Source organism: Mangifera indica, chromosome 14, assembly GCF_011075055.1.
Source record: "Mangifera indica cultivar Alphonso chromosome 14, CATAS_Mindica_2.1, whole genome shotgun sequence".
Taxonomy (NCBI): Eukaryota; Viridiplantae; Streptophyta; class Magnoliopsida; order Sapindales; family Anacardiaceae; genus Mangifera; species Mangifera indica.
This window is the reverse complement of record NC_058150.1, coordinates 5,123,960-5,141,842: the sequence shown is the minus strand read 5'-3', so window position 1 is coordinate 5,141,842 and position 17,883 is coordinate 5,123,960. Positions and strand designations below refer to the sequence as shown.

At 29.7% G+C, this 17,883-nt stretch overlaps 1 protein-coding gene and 3 pseudogenes across 1 annotated transcript; all 4 read right to left on the bottom strand.

Annotated features, from left to right (window-relative positions):
• Positions 1 to 3,604: 3,604 nt before the first annotated feature.
• Positions 3,605 to 5,050, bottom strand: LOC123196434 (probable O-methyltransferase 3). Its single transcript, XM_044610464.1, has 2 exons — positions 4,207 to 5,050; positions 3,605 to 4,097 (listed from the first exon to the last, which is right to left on the bottom strand). Exons 1-2 carry the CDS (start codon positions 4,984 to 4,986, stop codon positions 3,795 to 3,797), a joined length of 1,083 nt encoding a protein of 360 aa, XP_044466399.1. The 5' UTR covers positions 4,987 to 5,050; the 3' UTR covers positions 3,605 to 3,794.
• A 1,850-nt stretch (positions 5,051 to 6,900) lies between these two features.
• On the bottom strand, positions 6,901 to 8,318 carry LOC123196010 (annotated as a pseudogene).
• Positions 8,319 to 9,049: 731 nt separating this feature from the next.
• Positions 9,050 to 10,397, bottom strand: LOC123196797 (annotated as a pseudogene).
• A 1,847-nt stretch (positions 10,398 to 12,244) lies between these two features.
• On the bottom strand, positions 12,245 to 13,661 carry LOC123196798 (annotated as a pseudogene).
• Between the last annotated feature and the right edge of the window lie 4,222 nt (positions 13,662 to 17,883).

The window sequence follows — 17,883 nt, the reverse complement described above, 5'->3', positions numbered from 1 at the left end:
TATGAATATGCTGCATCCATGTGAGTCACGTTTCATTGTTGGTAGACCAAAAATTGTAGAGGGATAATCATACTATATGTTTTCATGGTTTGTTCATATGATAAGTTTTTATAATTAAAAATTATATTATGTGTATATATTTTTTATATTTAATTTAAATATATAGATAATATATTATTATATAATTAAATATTATTTTATTTTTAATTCAAAATAATTTAGTCATATAATAATATATTATTTATATATATAGATTATATATAAAAAATATGTATATATAATTTAATTATATCATTAATAATCAAGATAACTATATATAAGCTTAAAGATTGTTACAATCATACTTTTCCTCTCCTCGACCATTTTAGATTGCGAAGATGTGAAAACACCTTTCTCTCTATAAGAATAAGAATATTGTGTATTACAAAATGCAAAGTGAGAGAGAATAGATTTACAGTATTGTCATAGTAATCAATAGAGTTTAACTACTAAGTTTGGGATGGATTGGCGGGGTTCCTCTATGTTTAGAATGCTAGAATATCTAATCATGAATGAAGAAAGACATGCAAGAAAAGCATATTGGCTAGTGATCGTGAGACCCCAATTCTTAACTAGAAGGGATACCAAAGGTCTCTGCCCTTCCATCCCCTAGAGCTTTTGGTTTTTCCATGTTATCAAAAAGTTGAACAATGAAAATAGATGGTGACTAGTTGATTAAACTGATTAAGTCATGTATGAACAAAGTTCAAGTCTACCAAAAGCCCTTCTAACCCTTGGTGGGCGAATAATTACAACTATTCCTTAAAGAAACTACTAGTATGAGTTCCCTCTAACCCCTAGTAAGGGAACTCCTATTGTTATAACCCCCTATTTTTTTGCCTCTCATATCTTTACAACAACCACTAACTCTTAACTATATATTAATTGCTAACTACTAGCTAACTCATAAATAATATTGAAATCCACTTTTATTGACCAAACATAATGGTTATGTATACATTATTCGACCTTTTGAATAATAGTCAAAAAGACCTTTTGAAAATAGAACATTTTTGCGTAGAAGTATCATCGTCGTATAATTCTAGCCAAAATTGTACTTCGAAAAATGATGTTTAAGCCAAATCAATTCATCCTATTTTGTTTATAGCAAAATCACACTGTTAAGGTGTGACTTTGATTGAATTATACTAAGATAGGTGTGATCAAATTGAATCTCACTATCCTACATACAATTTCGATCAATAACAACATTTCGTGTGTAATATGGTCAAGATTACACCTACCTAGTTCACTAATGACTAAAGTTGTGTGAACAACTTTTTTAAAATTTATTTATTTTTAATAATTATTAACCCTACAATTAACATAAAAAAATATTTAATAAAAATTTGGGAAGCAAGCATTATTCAGCTTAGTAAATATTACAAGATTACAAAGAATATTTTTAGTCTTTTTAACAATTATAACATGTCAATTAACATATTTTATTAATAAAAATAATAATATATGAGAAAATTGATTTTTTTTTTTTAACAATGTTTTATTTCGACAAATTGTGAAGAATATCCAATCCAAATCTTTTATGACACATAAGAAGATCTAATTCACATGGGTTATTACTTAGTTAAAAATTATGATAAGTTTTAAAACAAGTTTGAGTAACTTTATGAAATGGCTCTTATGATTCACATTTAATTGGTGTAATTAATTATAAGATAAGATCACATATTTATTAATATTTTAAAATTTGGTTGACTGATGAAGCAGTATGACTAAAAACAGTGATAATTCTAATTTATTACATGATTAACACTTATTTTAATTATTGGATGGATTGATGTTACGTGGAATCACGTGAATTGTACGAAACTTTGATTTAATTGTTGGGTAAGGTTACTACCTCTATACATTACCACTATTATTATATAAAACCCTAATTTATCTCATTCACGATAGTAGGTTTAATTATTATACTTTAAAATTTCTCAATTCAATTAATTTCATAGGGATTTTCTAATTATTAAAATAAAAATTTATCTCAAATTTTTAGTTATGTATTATTATACAACATTATCAATCAGAGATAGATTTGAATCGAATCTATTCGAATTTAAACTCAAATTTGAGTTGAATGAGTTCGAAATGAATCAACTCTAAGCAAGCTCGAGTCAAGCTCAAGCTTGCTTATCGAATTTTGTAAGTTAAAAGTTTTGATACAAAATTACGTTATTTTGATCAATATATATTAAAACAACGTCATTTTAATAACAAATTAATTAAAAGTTTGAACTTGAAACAAGTCGAGTCAAACTCGAGCTGAGTTTGAACTCAAACGTAATGAGCTCGATGAGCCAAACTCGAGCTCGTTACGCTATTATCAATCTCGAGCTTGTTTCAATTCGAATCTACCCTATTATCAATCTATTTAACTAATATTACAAATCTATTATACTAAAAAATAAAATTATGTATACAAATAATAATATATCACTACATAATTGAGTAATTTTGAATTGAAAATAAAATAACATTCAATCACATAGTGATTATATAACTTTTCAGTGATAATTTATAAATAAATAAAATTAATTTCAAAACAATTGTCAACGGACGATTTGTGATTATATTAAACCAGTTTGATTTTAATCGAAATCAAACTAGAATAATGCAGTTTTGGTTGAAATTGTATTAATCCAATATCATCCGGTTATGATTGCACCAATCTAGTGCTATTACAATTAAAATCACTTTGAATGATGTGATTTTAGTGTTTTTTCAACTAGAGTCACATTGAGACTGAAATTTTGATTGAATTATACTTAGATTAATGCAATTTCAAATAAAAATCCCTCTATTTTAATATGATATTGGTTAAAATCATATTTGTTTGATGCGATTAGGTTAATATTTTGCTTTTCCAGTCGCATGCCTTAATTAAGTTTCATGTACTAAAAACTTTAATTAATTAAAAATTAAAATATTAGATTGATTTTGTCATAAGAATTTACAAAGCATGTGTTTGTTTGTCATAAGGATTTTGGATTATTTATGCCAAATTAAAACTCAAATTATTAGTTATCATAGCTTGAATTTATAACATAAAATTTTATATATATATTTTTTAATATAAATATGATATGTCATCATATGATAAAATATAGAGTTAGATTCTCATTGAATTGAACTTGAGTTTTTCTAAGCTTAAGCTCGCTGAACTCACTTCAAAGTTGTTTGAACTTAAGTTTGTTTGAAGGGAGTTAAGCTCGAGTTTGAGTTTGAATTTGAGTTCAGTTCGATATTGTAGCCAAACAAAAAAGACTAAAACGATACTATTTTGATACGTATTAATCAAAATAATATTGTTTTAATCGATTTGTATCAAAATTCTCTAGACTTACAAGTTTGACTAGTCAAAAAACCTAAAACTTGACCACAAAAATATTTACCTCTTAGGTTTGAATTTGCTTAAATTAAACTCATTTTTAAGTTCAAACAAGTTTAACTCAAATTCAATCATAATTATGTTATTTTATTTTTAATTTAAAATTATTAAATTATAGAATAACATATCATTTATATATTTAATTATATAATAAAAAATGTGTAAAAATAACATTATAAATTTATTTCATATAACATTTCCACTCATGTCGTGGACACAAACTAAATTAAAAACAGAGAAATAAAATTGAAGTACAATTTCACGGTGCAGCTTTCTTGGGAAGTTGCAAAACACTAAAGTAAACACTCTGGTCATAACCATGACAAGTTTCCAATAATAGCATGACGACTTCTCAAGGATAAAGCTCAATGAGAGATCTTAAGCCTAAAATTGGGTTTACTTCATAGCGAGTGAAACCAGCATCTAAGAAAAGCTTGGCCCATTCTCTCTCATCTCGCTCTTTCCCTGTAAGCAACAGCATCATCAACATGTCAAAGAAAAGTTGCGTTTCAGTCGATTTATCATCCTTTTCTTTCTTCTCAAACAACATGTCTATTATGATAACTTTCCCCGTCTTCCCGTTGCTTGAAATTGCTTCCTTACATTTCTTTAGAATCTTCACGCATTCTTCATCATTCCAATCATGTAATATCCACTGCTTATTAGTCAATTTTAGATGACATCAGTACAATTTTACAAAATGAAAAAAAGAAAACAAAATAAAAAATATTAGATTGAAGATGAGAGTTGTAACTTGAAAATACCTTAAGTAAGACTGCATCTGCAGAAGGAATGACATCAAACATGTTTCCTCCGATATATTTAAGATTTCCATGGCTTTGCATGTCAGAAACGACATGTGGGAGATCAAATACAGTGCATTCCACCTGTGGGAAAGCTTTAACAATGGCCTTGACCATAGCTCCGGTGCCACCACCAACATCTATCAACGACTTTAATCCCTTGAACACATGCTCACACTTTTCAATCACCACGCTAATAACTAATCGGGCATCACTAGCCATGGCTTCATTAAATAAATGGTTAATGTTTGGCTTACAAGCAACATACTCCCAAAATTTCATCCCATGAGCTATATCGAAAGGAGTAGAATATTCACCGTTTTGAAACCAAGAGCTGAGATGATTCCATGGTGTTGTTAACACAGGATCGAGCATAGCCATTAGGAAAGGTCTTGCACTCAAGGAGTTGTCCTTAAGGAGGAGTTGTGAAGAAGTGGTTAGACCATAAGCATACTCTTCTTCTTCATCATTTTCACCAGTTTTGGTAAGTGTAAAGAAATTAGAGTGAGCTAAAATGCGCATGAGACGGTAGACAAAGATTGTTTTCGAAGGGTGAACTGGTAACGCAGTAACCAACTGGGTAATGGTCATGGGTTTTCCATGGTTATGGATGACATCTGGTATACATAATTGAATAGCACATTTGAGAGACATAGAATTTATGAAGCTGAAAATGTGGTTCCAAACATGAGATTGAGCTCGAAGAAGCTCATAATCATGTTCTCCACACACCATCTGCATCTTTACGCTATTTTCTAGGATTGATCCTCAGTCGATATTTGTTTGTGTAGATTGCATAAGGGTTTGAGGTCTATATATAATCCAGGCAACGTAACAGAGGAAACTTGTTCATTTCACCAAACCTTGTCTGGGACAAAGTCTTTTGGCCTTCAAATCTTTTTAGCCACAAGTTCTGGCTAATTACATTACAGACACAGACCATCAGGATAATGTAATAATTTTAAAAATAAAAAATAATTACAGATAAAGGCGATCCTTTCTTGTGTGGATATAAAAGTAGACATTTCAAGTCTATTGAACAACATTATCACTTAACTTTCTTTTCTAATATCTATTCTTCAGCCGGGCCCGCTCCTTTGTATCTTCTTCGGCCGGTTGCTTGATCTTTGTCTTCTTTGGCATTATAAATTATTTTAACATTATAAATTGAGAATTCCAGCCATAAAATTATGTATATTTATATATATTATTATATAATTTAATATTATTTTTTTATATTTAAAATTATTTAATTATATAATAATATATATAAATATTCATACATTTATATACGTAAAATAGATATATATAATTACCAAAAAAATATACTTATAAAAAAAAAAAAAACAATAATCAAGATTTGTATTGTGGTGAAAATCTCTTTATATATTCAAGTTAATTCTTTCACGCATTTAGCATTAAAAAGGCACGAAATTATAGTAATGGACTTCTCAATCTAGTTTACAGGCCTCTTACAAGTGTTGATTTATTAGTTAGAGAAATTATCATTTTTCCACATGAGGTTTGATTTTAAAACATTACTTTATTTCTCAAATACATACATCATTGTTTCATACTCAAAATTTAACCATTTTAACGGAAAAAAATGTATATATATCATGTAAATTATTATATTATCTCTAATTATTTTATTTTTAAATTTTATCATATTATCACAAAACAACAAAATTATAAAATGTCTCTTTTGATATCAAATTTATATAAGATTTCACTTTTTCCTTTTTAATATTTATTCTCTTCTTTCTTAGATGCTCTATTTATTGCTGTCACCCTACACTTTCAATTTGCAAGCCACCCCATCTCCTGCACTCTTCATCCCTTACCCTTTGTCACATGCCTAGTTGGCCCATAACCACTAGTACTACAGCAGGCAAGCCACTGTCTTCTTACTACAATAAGTCATCATACACTTACAACCTTGCAAGTTGCAGTTTCTCTCTCACTCTCTATCTCTTACCCTTTGATTGCACATGATTTTGTCCAACCCACCCATTCATTGTTCCAACCAATGACCCCTATAACCTCGGTTGATTGTTGTTGTTGCCTCCCTTTCTCACAGTTTTAGTCTCTTTATACTAACTCTATTAAAGCCAACATTTCTAGTGGTGAAATTTTTTCATGTGGTGAGATTTGTTTCGATGGTTAGTGGATGAGATTTGTTTTGGTAGTTGAAAAAAAGTGTGGGGTTAAGACATGTTGAGATAACAACGATGGTGGAGATAGTGCAAAAGTGGTGACAATAGTAAAATTCCTATAAAAAAGTGGTCGATAATTAGGATTTCCAAACTTGAATAGTAATGACAAATTACCAGTTTCAAAACCATTACAAAAGTCAAACTATCATTTTAATTAAGTCTAAAGTGATGGAATATTTAATTCATTTGACTTAATATTGTATCTTAAGGTGTTTTGATTTAATTTTAGGTCTCAATTTAAATTAATTCATCCTAAAAGTATTTTATTTTATTTAACTTATGTTTAATATGGGCATCATGGGATTAATTTTAGTTCTATAGATTAAGTAGATGTGTAATGTTGTATGGTAATCCTGACAATTATTCTGATAGTAATAAAAAAAAGGATTTTACTTTTTTAAAAAAATTAGTAAAATGATTTTGGTTCATCTATGCCAAATGAAAACTCAAATTATCTGTTATTATTGCTTGAATTTATTTCATATAACATTTCCACTAATCTAGAGGACAAGAACTAAATTAAAAACAGAGAAATTAAGTGAAGCACAATTTCTCCGCACAGCACCCTTCGGAAATTGCAAAATAATAAAGTAGACATTGATAAAAACCAGAACAAATATTCATGTGAAAGCTTGGCAGCTTCTCAGGGATAAAGCTCAATGAGAGATCTTAAACCCAATATTGGGTTTATTTTATAGTGAGTGAAACCAGCTTTGAAGAAAAGCTTGGCCCATTCTTTCTCATCTCGCTCTTTTCCTGTAACCAATGTCATCATCACCATGTCAAAGAAAAGCTGCGTTTCAGTCGATTTATCATCCCCTTCTTTCTTCTCAAGCAACATGTTTATTATAATAACCTTCCCCATCTTCCCGTTGCTTGTAATTGCTTCCTTGCATTTCTTCATAATCTTCACGCATTCTTCATCATTCCAATCATGTAATATCCACTGTTTGATAAATTTCAGGTGACATTAATAAAATTTTAGAAAATGAAAAAAGATAAAATACATTACGTTGAAGATGAGAGTAATATCTTGAAAAATACCTTAAGTAATACCGCATCTGCAGAAGGAATGACATCAAACATGTTTCCTCCAACATATTTAGGATTTCCATGGCTTTGCATACTAGAAATGACATGTGGGAGATCAAATACAGTGCATTCCAAGTATGGAAAGCCTTTAACGATGGCCTTAGCCACAGTTCCAGTGCCACCACCAACATCGATTAGCGACTTTAATCCCTTGAACACATGCTCACACTTATCAATCACCACACTAGTAACTAATCGGGCATCACTAGCCATGGCTTCATTAAAAAAATGGTTAAATTTTGGCTCACGTCCAATATACGCCCATAATTTCATCCCGTGAGCTACATCGAAAGGAGTAGAATCACCATTTTGAAACCAAGTGTAGAGATGATTCCATGGTGTTGTTAACACGGGATCGAGCATAGCCATTAGGAAAGGTCTGACACTCAAGGGGTTGTCCTCAAGGAGAAGTTGTGAAGAAGTGGTGAGAGCATAAGCATACTCTTTTTCTTCTTCATTTTCACTAGCTTTAGTAAGTGTAAAGAAACCAGAGTGAGTTAAGATGCGCATGAGGCGGTGGATGAAGATTGTTTTGGAGGGATGAACTGGTAATGCAGTAAGCAACTAGGTAAGAGTCATGGGTTTTCCATGGTTGTGGATGACATCTGGTATGCATAATTGAATAGCGCATTTAAGAGACATGAAATTTATAAAGCTGAAAATGTGGTTCCAAACATGAGCTTGAGCTTGGAGAAGTCTGCTATCATGTTCTCCATTCACCAATTTCATCTTTACACTATCTTTCTAAGATGGATCCTCCAGCCACTTGGTATTTGTTTGTGTAAATTGTGCAAGAGATTGAGATATATACAGTAATAGATCGAGGAAGAGATTGAAATTGCGGTAACGTGCAACAACCATTTGAAGAAGGCCAAACGACCATGTCCCACCCACATTTTGATGAATTAACATATTCTAACCGATAAGTTTAAAAAAGTCAATTCTCCACTCATTTTAACAATCAAAAGATATTTATGTTACTTTTTCAAATATTACAAGGGAATTGTATTACAAAGTTTTAATGAGCATTTTTTCATCTTATTTAAAAAATTATTTATTTACCTCATATATTTTTTTAAAAATATAATTCTTATTTATTATGTATTGAGTGGTGTAGTGAAATTTTAAAATTTTCAAAAAAAAAACGCTCCAACATTTTTTCTAATTAAAAAAACCTTAAAATTTTATGAACACCTTTAAATTTTTTAAAAATACAATTAACTTCCAAATATGTCATGATACCTTTATCAATATTTGTATCAATAAATTTTTTAATTTTTAATTGAAATTAATAAAAATTAGGGTACAAAATTTATTTTAAAAAAATTATGGGAGTCAAATGTCATTTAGCATAATGGTTTTTTTTTCAAACTTTTCAGTAATTTAATAAAAAATGTGTAAAAATAACATTATAAATTTATTTCATATAACATTTCCACTCATGTCGTGGACACAAACTAAATTAAAAACAGAAATAAAATTGAAGTACCTTTCACGGTGCAGCTTTCTTGGGAAGTTGCAAAACACTAAAGTAAACACTCTGGTCATAACCATGACAAGTTTCCAATAATAGCATGACGACTTCTCAAGGATAAAGCTCAATGAGAGATCTTAAGCTTAAAATTGGGTTTACTTCATAGCAAGTGAAACCAGCATCTAAGAAAAGCTTGGCCCATTCTCTCTCATCTCGCTCTTTCCCTGTAAGCAACAGCATCATCAACATGTCAAAGAAAAGTTGCGTTTCAGTCGATTTATCATCCTTTAATGAATATTCTCAAACAACATGTCTATTATGATAACTTTCCCCGTCTTCCCGTTGCTTGAAATTGCTTCCTTACATTTCTTTAGAATCTTCACGCATTCTTCATCATTCCAATCATGTAATATCCACTGCTTATTAGTCAATTTTAGATGACATCAGTACAATTTTACAAAATGAAAAAAAGAAAACAAAATAAAAAATATTAGATTGAAGATGAGAGTTGTAACTTGAAAATACCTTAAGTAAGACTGCATCTGCAGAAGGAATGACATCAAACATGTTTCCTCCGATATATTTAAGATTTCCATGGCTTTGCATGTCAGAAACGACATGTGGGAGATCAAATACAGTGCATTCCACCTGTGGGAAAGCTTTAACAATGGCCTTGACCATAGCTCCGTGCCACCACCAACATCTATCAACGACTTTAATCCCTTGAACACATGCTCACACTTTTCAATCACCACGCTAATAACTAATCGGGCATCACTAGCCATGGCTTCATTAAATAAATGGTTAATGTTTGGCTTACAAGCAACATACTCCCAAAATTTCATCCCATGAGCTATATCGAAAGGAGTAGAATATTCACCGTTTTGAAACCAAGAGCTGAGATGATTCCATGGTGTTGTTAACACAGGATCGAGCATAGCCATTAGGAAAGGTCTTGCACTCAAGGAGTTGTCCTTAAGGAGGAGTTGTGAAGAAGTGGTTAGACCATAAGCATACTCTTCTTCTTCATCATTTTCACCAGTTTTGGTAAGTGTAAAGAAATTAGAGTGAGCTAAAATGCGCATGAGACGGTAGACAAAGATTGTTTTCGAAGGGTGAACTGGTAACGCAGTAACCAACTGGGTAATGGTCATGGGTTTTCCATGGTTATGGATGACATCTGGTATACATAATTGAATAGCACATTTGAGAGACATAGAATTTATGAAGCTGAAAATGTGGTTCCAAACATGAGATTGAGCTCGAAGAAGCTCATAATCATGTTCTCCACACACCATCTGCATCTTTACGCTATTTTCTAGGATTGATCCTCAGTCGATATTTGTTTGTGTAGATTGCATAAGGGTTTGAGGTCTATATATAATCCAGGCAACGTAACAGAGGAAACTTTTCATTTCACCAAACCTTGTCTGGGACAAAGTCTTTTGGCCTTCAAATCTTTTAGCCACAAGTTCTGGCTAATTACATTACAGACACAGACCATCAGGATAATGTAATAATTTTAAAAATAAAAAATAATTACAGATAAAGGCGATCCTTTCTTGTGTGGATATAAAAGTAGACATTTCAAGTCTATTGAACAACATATCACTTAACTTTCTTTTCTAATATCTATTCTTCAGCCGGGCCCGCTCCTTTGTATCTTCTTCGGCCGTTTGCCTGATCTTTGTCTTCTTTGGCATTATAAATTATTTTAACATTATAAATTGAGAATTCCAGCCATAAAATTATGTATATTTATATATATTATTATATAATTTAATATTATTTTTTTATATTTAAAATTATTTAATTATATAATAATATATATAAATATTCATACATTTATATACGTAAAATAGATATATATAATTACCAAAAAAAAAATATACTTATAAAAAAAAAAAAACAATAAGCAAGATTTGTATTGTGGTGAAAATCTCTTTATATATTCAAGTTAATTCTTTCACGCATTTAGCATTAAAAAGGCACGAAATTATAGTAATGGACTTCTCAATCTAGTTTACAGGCCTCTTACAAGTGTTGATTTATTAGTTAGAGAAATTATCATTTTTCCACATGAGGTTTGATTTTAAAACATTACTTTATTTCTCAAATACATACATCATTGTTTCATACTCAAAATTTAACCATTTTAACGGAAAAAAATGTATATATATCATGTAAATTATTATATTATCTCTAATTATTTTATTTTTAAATTTTATCATATTATCACAAAACAACAAAATTATAAAATGTCTCTTTTGATATCAAATTTATATAAGATTTCACTTTTTCCTTTTTAATATTTATTCTCTTCTTTCTTAGATGCTCTATTTATTGCTGTCACCCTACACTTTCAATTTGCAAGCCACCCCATCTCCTGCACTCTTCATCCCTTACCCCTTTGTCACATGCCTAGTTGGCCCATAACCACTAGTACTACAGCAGGCAAGCCACTGTCTTCTTACTACAATAAGTCATCATACACTTACAACCTTGCAAGTTGCAGTTTCTCTCTCACTCTCTATCTCTTACCCTTTGATTGCACACGATTTTGTCCAACCCACCCATTCATTGTTCCAACCAATGACCCCTATAACCTCGGTTGATTGTTGTTGTTGCCTCCCTTTCTCACAGTTTTAGTCTCTTTATACTAACTCTATTAAAGCCAACATTTCTAGTGGTGAAATTTTTTCATGTGGTGAGATTTGTTTCGATGGTTGGTGGATGAGATTTGTTTTGGTAGTTGAAAAAAAGTGTGGGGTTAAGACATGTTGAGATAACAACGATGGTGGAGATAGTGCAAAAGTGGTGACAATAGTAAAATTCCTATAAAAAAGTGGTCAATAATTAGGATTTCCAAACTTGAATAGTAATGACAAATTACCAGTTTCAAAACCATTACAAAAGTCAAACTATCATTTTAATTAAGTCTAAAGTGATGGAATATTTAATTCATTTGACTTAATATTGTATCTTAAGGGGTTTTGATTTAATTTTAGGTCTCAATTTAAATTAATTCATCCTAAAAGTATTTTATTTTATTTAACTTATGTTTAATATGGGCATCATGGGATTAATTTTAGTTCTATAGATTAAGTAGATGTGTAATGTTGTATGGTAATTCTGACAATTATTCTGATAGTAATAAAAAAAAGGATTTTACTTTTTAAAAAAATTAGTAAAATGATTTTGGTTCATCTATGCCAAATGAAAACTCAAATTATCTGTTATTATTGCTTGAATTTATTTCATATAACATTTCCACTAATCTAGAGGACAAGAACTAAATTAAAAACAGAGAAATTAAGTGAAGCACAATTTCTCCGCACAGCACCCTTCGGAAATTGCAAAATAATAAAGTAGACATTGATAAAAACCAGAACAAATATTCATGTGAAAGCTTGGCAGCTTCTCAGGGATAAAGCTCAATGAGAGATCTTAAACCCAATATTGGGTTTATTTTATAGTGAGTGAAACCAGCTTTGAAGAAAAGCTTGGCCCATTCTTTCTCATCTCGCTCTTTTCCTGTAACCAATGTCATCATCACCATGTCAAAGAAAAGCTGCGTTTCAGTCGATTTATCATCCCCTTCTTTCTTCTCAAGCAACATGTTTATTATAATAACCTTCCCCATCTTCCCGTTGCTTGTAATTGCTTCCTTGCATTTCTTCATAATCTTCACGCATTCTTCATCATTCCAATCATGTAATATCCACTGTTTGATAAATTTCAGGTGACATTAATAAAATTTTAGAAAATGAAAAAAGATAAAATACATTACGTTGAAGATGAGAGTAATATCTTGAAAAATACCTTAAGTAATACTGCATCTGCAGAAGGAATGACATCAAACATGTTTCCTCCAACATATTTAGGATTTCCATGGCTTTGCATACTAGAAATGACATGTGGGAGATCAAATACAGTGCATTCCAAGTATGGAAAGCCTTTAACGATGGCCTTAGCCACAGTTCCAGTGCCACCACCAACATCGATTAGCGACTTTAATCCCTTGAACACATGCTCACACTTATCAATCACCACACTAGTAACTAATCGGGCATCACTAGCCATGGCTTCATTAAAAAAATGGTTAAATTTTGGCTCACGTCCAATATACGCCCATAATTTCATCCCGTGAGCTACATCGAAAGGAGTAGAATCACCATTTTGAAACCAAGTGTAGAGATGATTCCATGGTGTTGTTAACACGGGATCGAGCATAGCCATTAGGAAAGGTCTGACACTCAAGGGGTTGTCCTCAAGGAGAAGTTGTGAAGAAGTGGTGAGCGCATAAGCATACTCTTTTTCTTCTTCATTTTCACTAGCTTTAGTAAGTGTAAAGAAACCAGAGTGAGTTAAGATGCGCATGAGGCGGTGGATGAAGATTGTTTTGGAGGGATGAACTGGTAATGCAGTAAGCAACTAGGTAAGAGTCATGGGTTTCCATGGTTGTGGATGACATCTGGTATGCATAATTGAATAGCGCATTTAAGAGACATGAAATTTATAAAGCTGAAAATGTGGTTCCAAACATGAGCTTGAGCTTGGAGAAGTCTGCTATCATGTTCTCCATTCACCAATTTCATCTTTACACTATCTTTCTAAGATGGATCCTCCAGCCACTTGGTATTTGTTTGTGTAAATTGTGCAAGAGATTGAGATATATATAGTAATAGATCGAGGAAGAGATTGAAATTGCGGTAACGTGCAACAACCATTTGAAGAAGGCCAAACGACCATGTCCCACCCACATTTTGATGAATTAACATATTCTAACCGATAAGTTTAAAAAAGTCAATTCTCCACTCATTTTAACAATCAAAAGATATTTATGTTACCTTTTCAAATATTACAAGGGAATTGTATTACAAAGTTTTAATGAGCATTTTTTTATCTTATTTAAAAATTATTTATTTACCTCATATATTTTTTTAAAAATATAATTCTTATTTATTATGTATTGAGTGGTGTAGTGAAATTTTAAAATTTTCAGAAAAAAAAAACGCTCCAACATTTTTTCTAATTAAAAAAACCTTAAAATTTTATGAACACCTTTAAATTTTTTAAAAATACAATTAACTTCCAAATATGTCATGACACCTTTATCAATATTTGTATCAATAAATTTTTAATTTTTTAATTGAAATTAATAAAAATTAGGGTACAAAATTATTTTAAAAAATTATGGGAGTCAAATGTCATTTAGCATAATGGTTTTTTTTTCAAACTTTTCAGTAATTTAATAAAAAAATTAACAGAATTTATTAAAAAATCAATAAATAAGTGAAAAATTGACATTTTAAAACTTAATAGATAAAAATATAAATTTATTAATCCTTGGGTGGGACTTAGTCATTTGGCCTTTGAAAAAATAATACTTTTTATTTATGCACTATATTATTCAACTTATGGTCATTGTTTATTATATTTTTGGTCCTTGCGTATTATATTTTCTTGGTCATCATCTTACGGTTATTTATTTATTGTATTTTCTTGGTCATCATCTTGCGACAACGATGACGGTAATAGCATATTTGAAATATGTGTCATCACTTTTACGTGATTTTCATGTATTATTTTATATATAAATAATAAAATATTATTATATAATAAATTATTATTTTATTTTTAATTTTTAATTATTTAATGAATATTAGCAAACCCATAGACTGCACGTGTAAGGGAAATAAAATGATTACCATATTAATTGTATATGAATATGGTGCATCCATGTGAGTCACGTTATATTGTTGGTAGACCAAAAATTTTAAAGGGATACTCGTACTACATATTTTCGAGCTTCGTCAATATGATAAGTTTTTATAATTGAAAATTATGTTTTGTGTATATAATTTTTATATATAATTTAAATATATAAATAATATATTATTATATAATTAGTTATTATTTTATTTTTAATTCAAAATAACTTAGTTACATAATAATATATTATCTCTATATATAGATTATATATAAAAAAAATATGTACATATAATTTAATTATATAATTAATAATCAAGATAACTATATTTGAGCCTAAAGATTGTTACAATCATATTTTTCTCTCCTTAGTCATTTTAGATCGAGGAAATGTGAAAACACCTTTCTCGCTATAAGAATAGAATACTGTGTATTACAAAATGTAAAGTGGGAGAGAATAGATTTACAGTATTGTTATAGTAATCAATAGAGCTTAACTACTAAGTTCGGGATGGATTGGTGGGGTTCCTCTATGTCTAAGACGCTAGAATATCAAACCATGAATGAAGAAAGATATGCAAGAAAAGCATATTGGCTAGTGATTGTGAGACCCCAATTCTTAACTGGAAAGGACACCAAAAGTCTCTGCCCTTCCATCCCCTAGAGCTTTTGGTTTTTCCACGTTATCAAAGAGTTGAACAATGAAAATAGATGGTGAGTACTTGATCAAACTGATCGAGTCATGTATGAACAAGGTTCAAGTGCACCAAAAGCCCTCTAACCCTTAGGGGGTGAATAATTACAACTATTTTTAGAACAACTACTAGTATGAGTTCCCTCCAACCCCTAGTAGGGGAACTCCTACTGTTACAACCCTCTATTTCTTTGCCTCTCATACTTTTACAACAGTCGTTAACTCTTAACTACATATTAATTGCTAACTACTAGCTAACCAAGAAATAGTATTGAAATCCACTTTTATTGACCAAACATAATGGTTATGCATACGTTATTCGACCTTTTGAATATTAGTCAAGAAGACCTTTTGAAAATGGAACATTTTTCCATAGAAGCATCATCCTCATATAACTCTAGCCAAAATTGTACTTCGAAAAATGATGTTCAAGCCAAATCAATTCATTCTATTGTGTTTATAGCAAAATCACACTATTAAGGTGTGACTTTGATTGAATTATACTAAGATAGGTGTGATCAAATTGGATCTCACTATCCTAAGTACAATTTCAATCAATAACATCATTTCGTGTGCAATATGGTCAAGATTATATTTAGCTAGTTCACTAATGACTAAAGTTGTGTGAACAACTTTTTCAAAATTTATTTATTTTTAATAATTATTAACCCTACAATTAACATAAAAAAATATTTAATAAAAATTTGGGAAGCAAGCATTATTCAAGTGAATATTACAAGATATTTTTTAGTCTTTTTAACAATTAAAATGTCGATAATAATATATGAGAAAATTGATTTTTTTTTAACAATGTTTTATTTCGACAAATTGTGAAGAATATCCAATCCAAATCTTTTATGACACATACGAAGATCTAATCCACATGGGTTAATACTTAGTTAAAAATTATATAAGTTTTAAAACAAGTTTGAGTAACTTTATGAAATGGCTCTTATGATTCACATTTAATTGGTAAGATAAGATCACATATTTATTAATATTTTAAAATTTGGTTGATTGATGGAGCAGTATGACTAAAAACAGTAATAATTATAATTTAGTACATGATTAACACTTATTTTAATTATTGGATGGATTGATGTTACGTGGAATCACGTGAATTGTACGAAACTTTGATTTAATTGTTAGGTAAGGTTACTACATCTATACATTAACACTATTATTATATAAAACCCTAATTTATCTCATTCACGAAAGTAGGTTTAATTATTATACTTTAAAATTTCTCTGTTTAATTAATTTCATATGGGCTTTTTAATTATTAAAATAAAAATTTATCTCAAATTTTTAGTTATATATTATTATATAACATTATCAATCAGAACTAGATTTAAATCGAATCTGTTCGAACTTAAGCTCAAACTTGAGTCGAATAAGTTCAAAATGAATCAGCCTTAAGCAAGCTCGAGTCAAGCTCAAGCTTGCTCATCGAAGTTTATAAGTTAAAAATTTTGATACAAAACTACGTCGTTTTGATAAATATGTATTAAAACGATGTCATTTTAATAACAAATTAATTAGAAGCTTGAACTCGAAACAAACCGAGTCAAACTCGAACTGAGTTCTAGCTCAAACGTAACGAGCTCGATGAGTCAAACTCGGCTCGTTACGCTATTATCAATCTCGAGCTTGTTTCGATTCGAATCTACCCTATTATCAATCTATTTAACTAATATTACAAATCTATTATACTAAAAAATAAAATTATATATACAAATAATAATATATAATTACATAATTGAATAATTTTGAATTAAAAATAAAATAACGTTCAATCACATAGTGATTATATAACTTTTCAGTGATAATTTATAAATAAATAACATTAATTTCAAAACAATTGTCGACGGATGACCTGTGATTATATTAAACCAGTTTGATTTTAATCGAAATCAAACTAGAATTATGCAGTTTTGGTTGAAATTGTATTAATCCAATATCATCCGGTTATGATTGCACCAATCTAGTGCTATTACAATTAAAATCACTTTGAATGATGTGATTTTAGTGTTTTTTCAACTAGAGTCACATTGAGACTGAAATTTTGATTCAATTATACTTAAGATTAATGCAATTTCAAATAAAAATCCCTCTATTTTAATATGATATTGGTTAAAATCATATTTGTTTGATGCGATTAGGTTAATATTTTGCTTTTCCAGTCGCATGCCTTAATTAAGTTTCATGTACTAAAAACTTTAATTAATTAAAAATTAAAATATTAGATTGATTTTGTCATAAGAATTTACAAAGCATGTGTTTGTTTGTCATAAGGATTTTGGATCATTTATGCCAAATTAAAACTCAAATTATTAGTTATCATAGCTTGAATTTATAACATAAAATTTTATATATATATTTTTTAATATAAATATGATATGTCATCATATGATAAAATATAGAGTTAGATTCTCATTGAATTGAACTTG

Excerpts from the sequence above, each read along its gene's own strand:
- LOC123196434 (XM_044610464.1), bottom strand. The coding sequence starts at position 4,986 with ATGCAGATGGTGTGTGGAGAACATGATTATGAGCTTCTTCGAGCTCAA. Across the intron at positions 4,098-4,206 it reads CAGATGCAGTCTTACTTAAG|TGGATATTACATGATTGGAA; the intron begins GTATTTTCAAGT and ends ACTAATAAGCAG.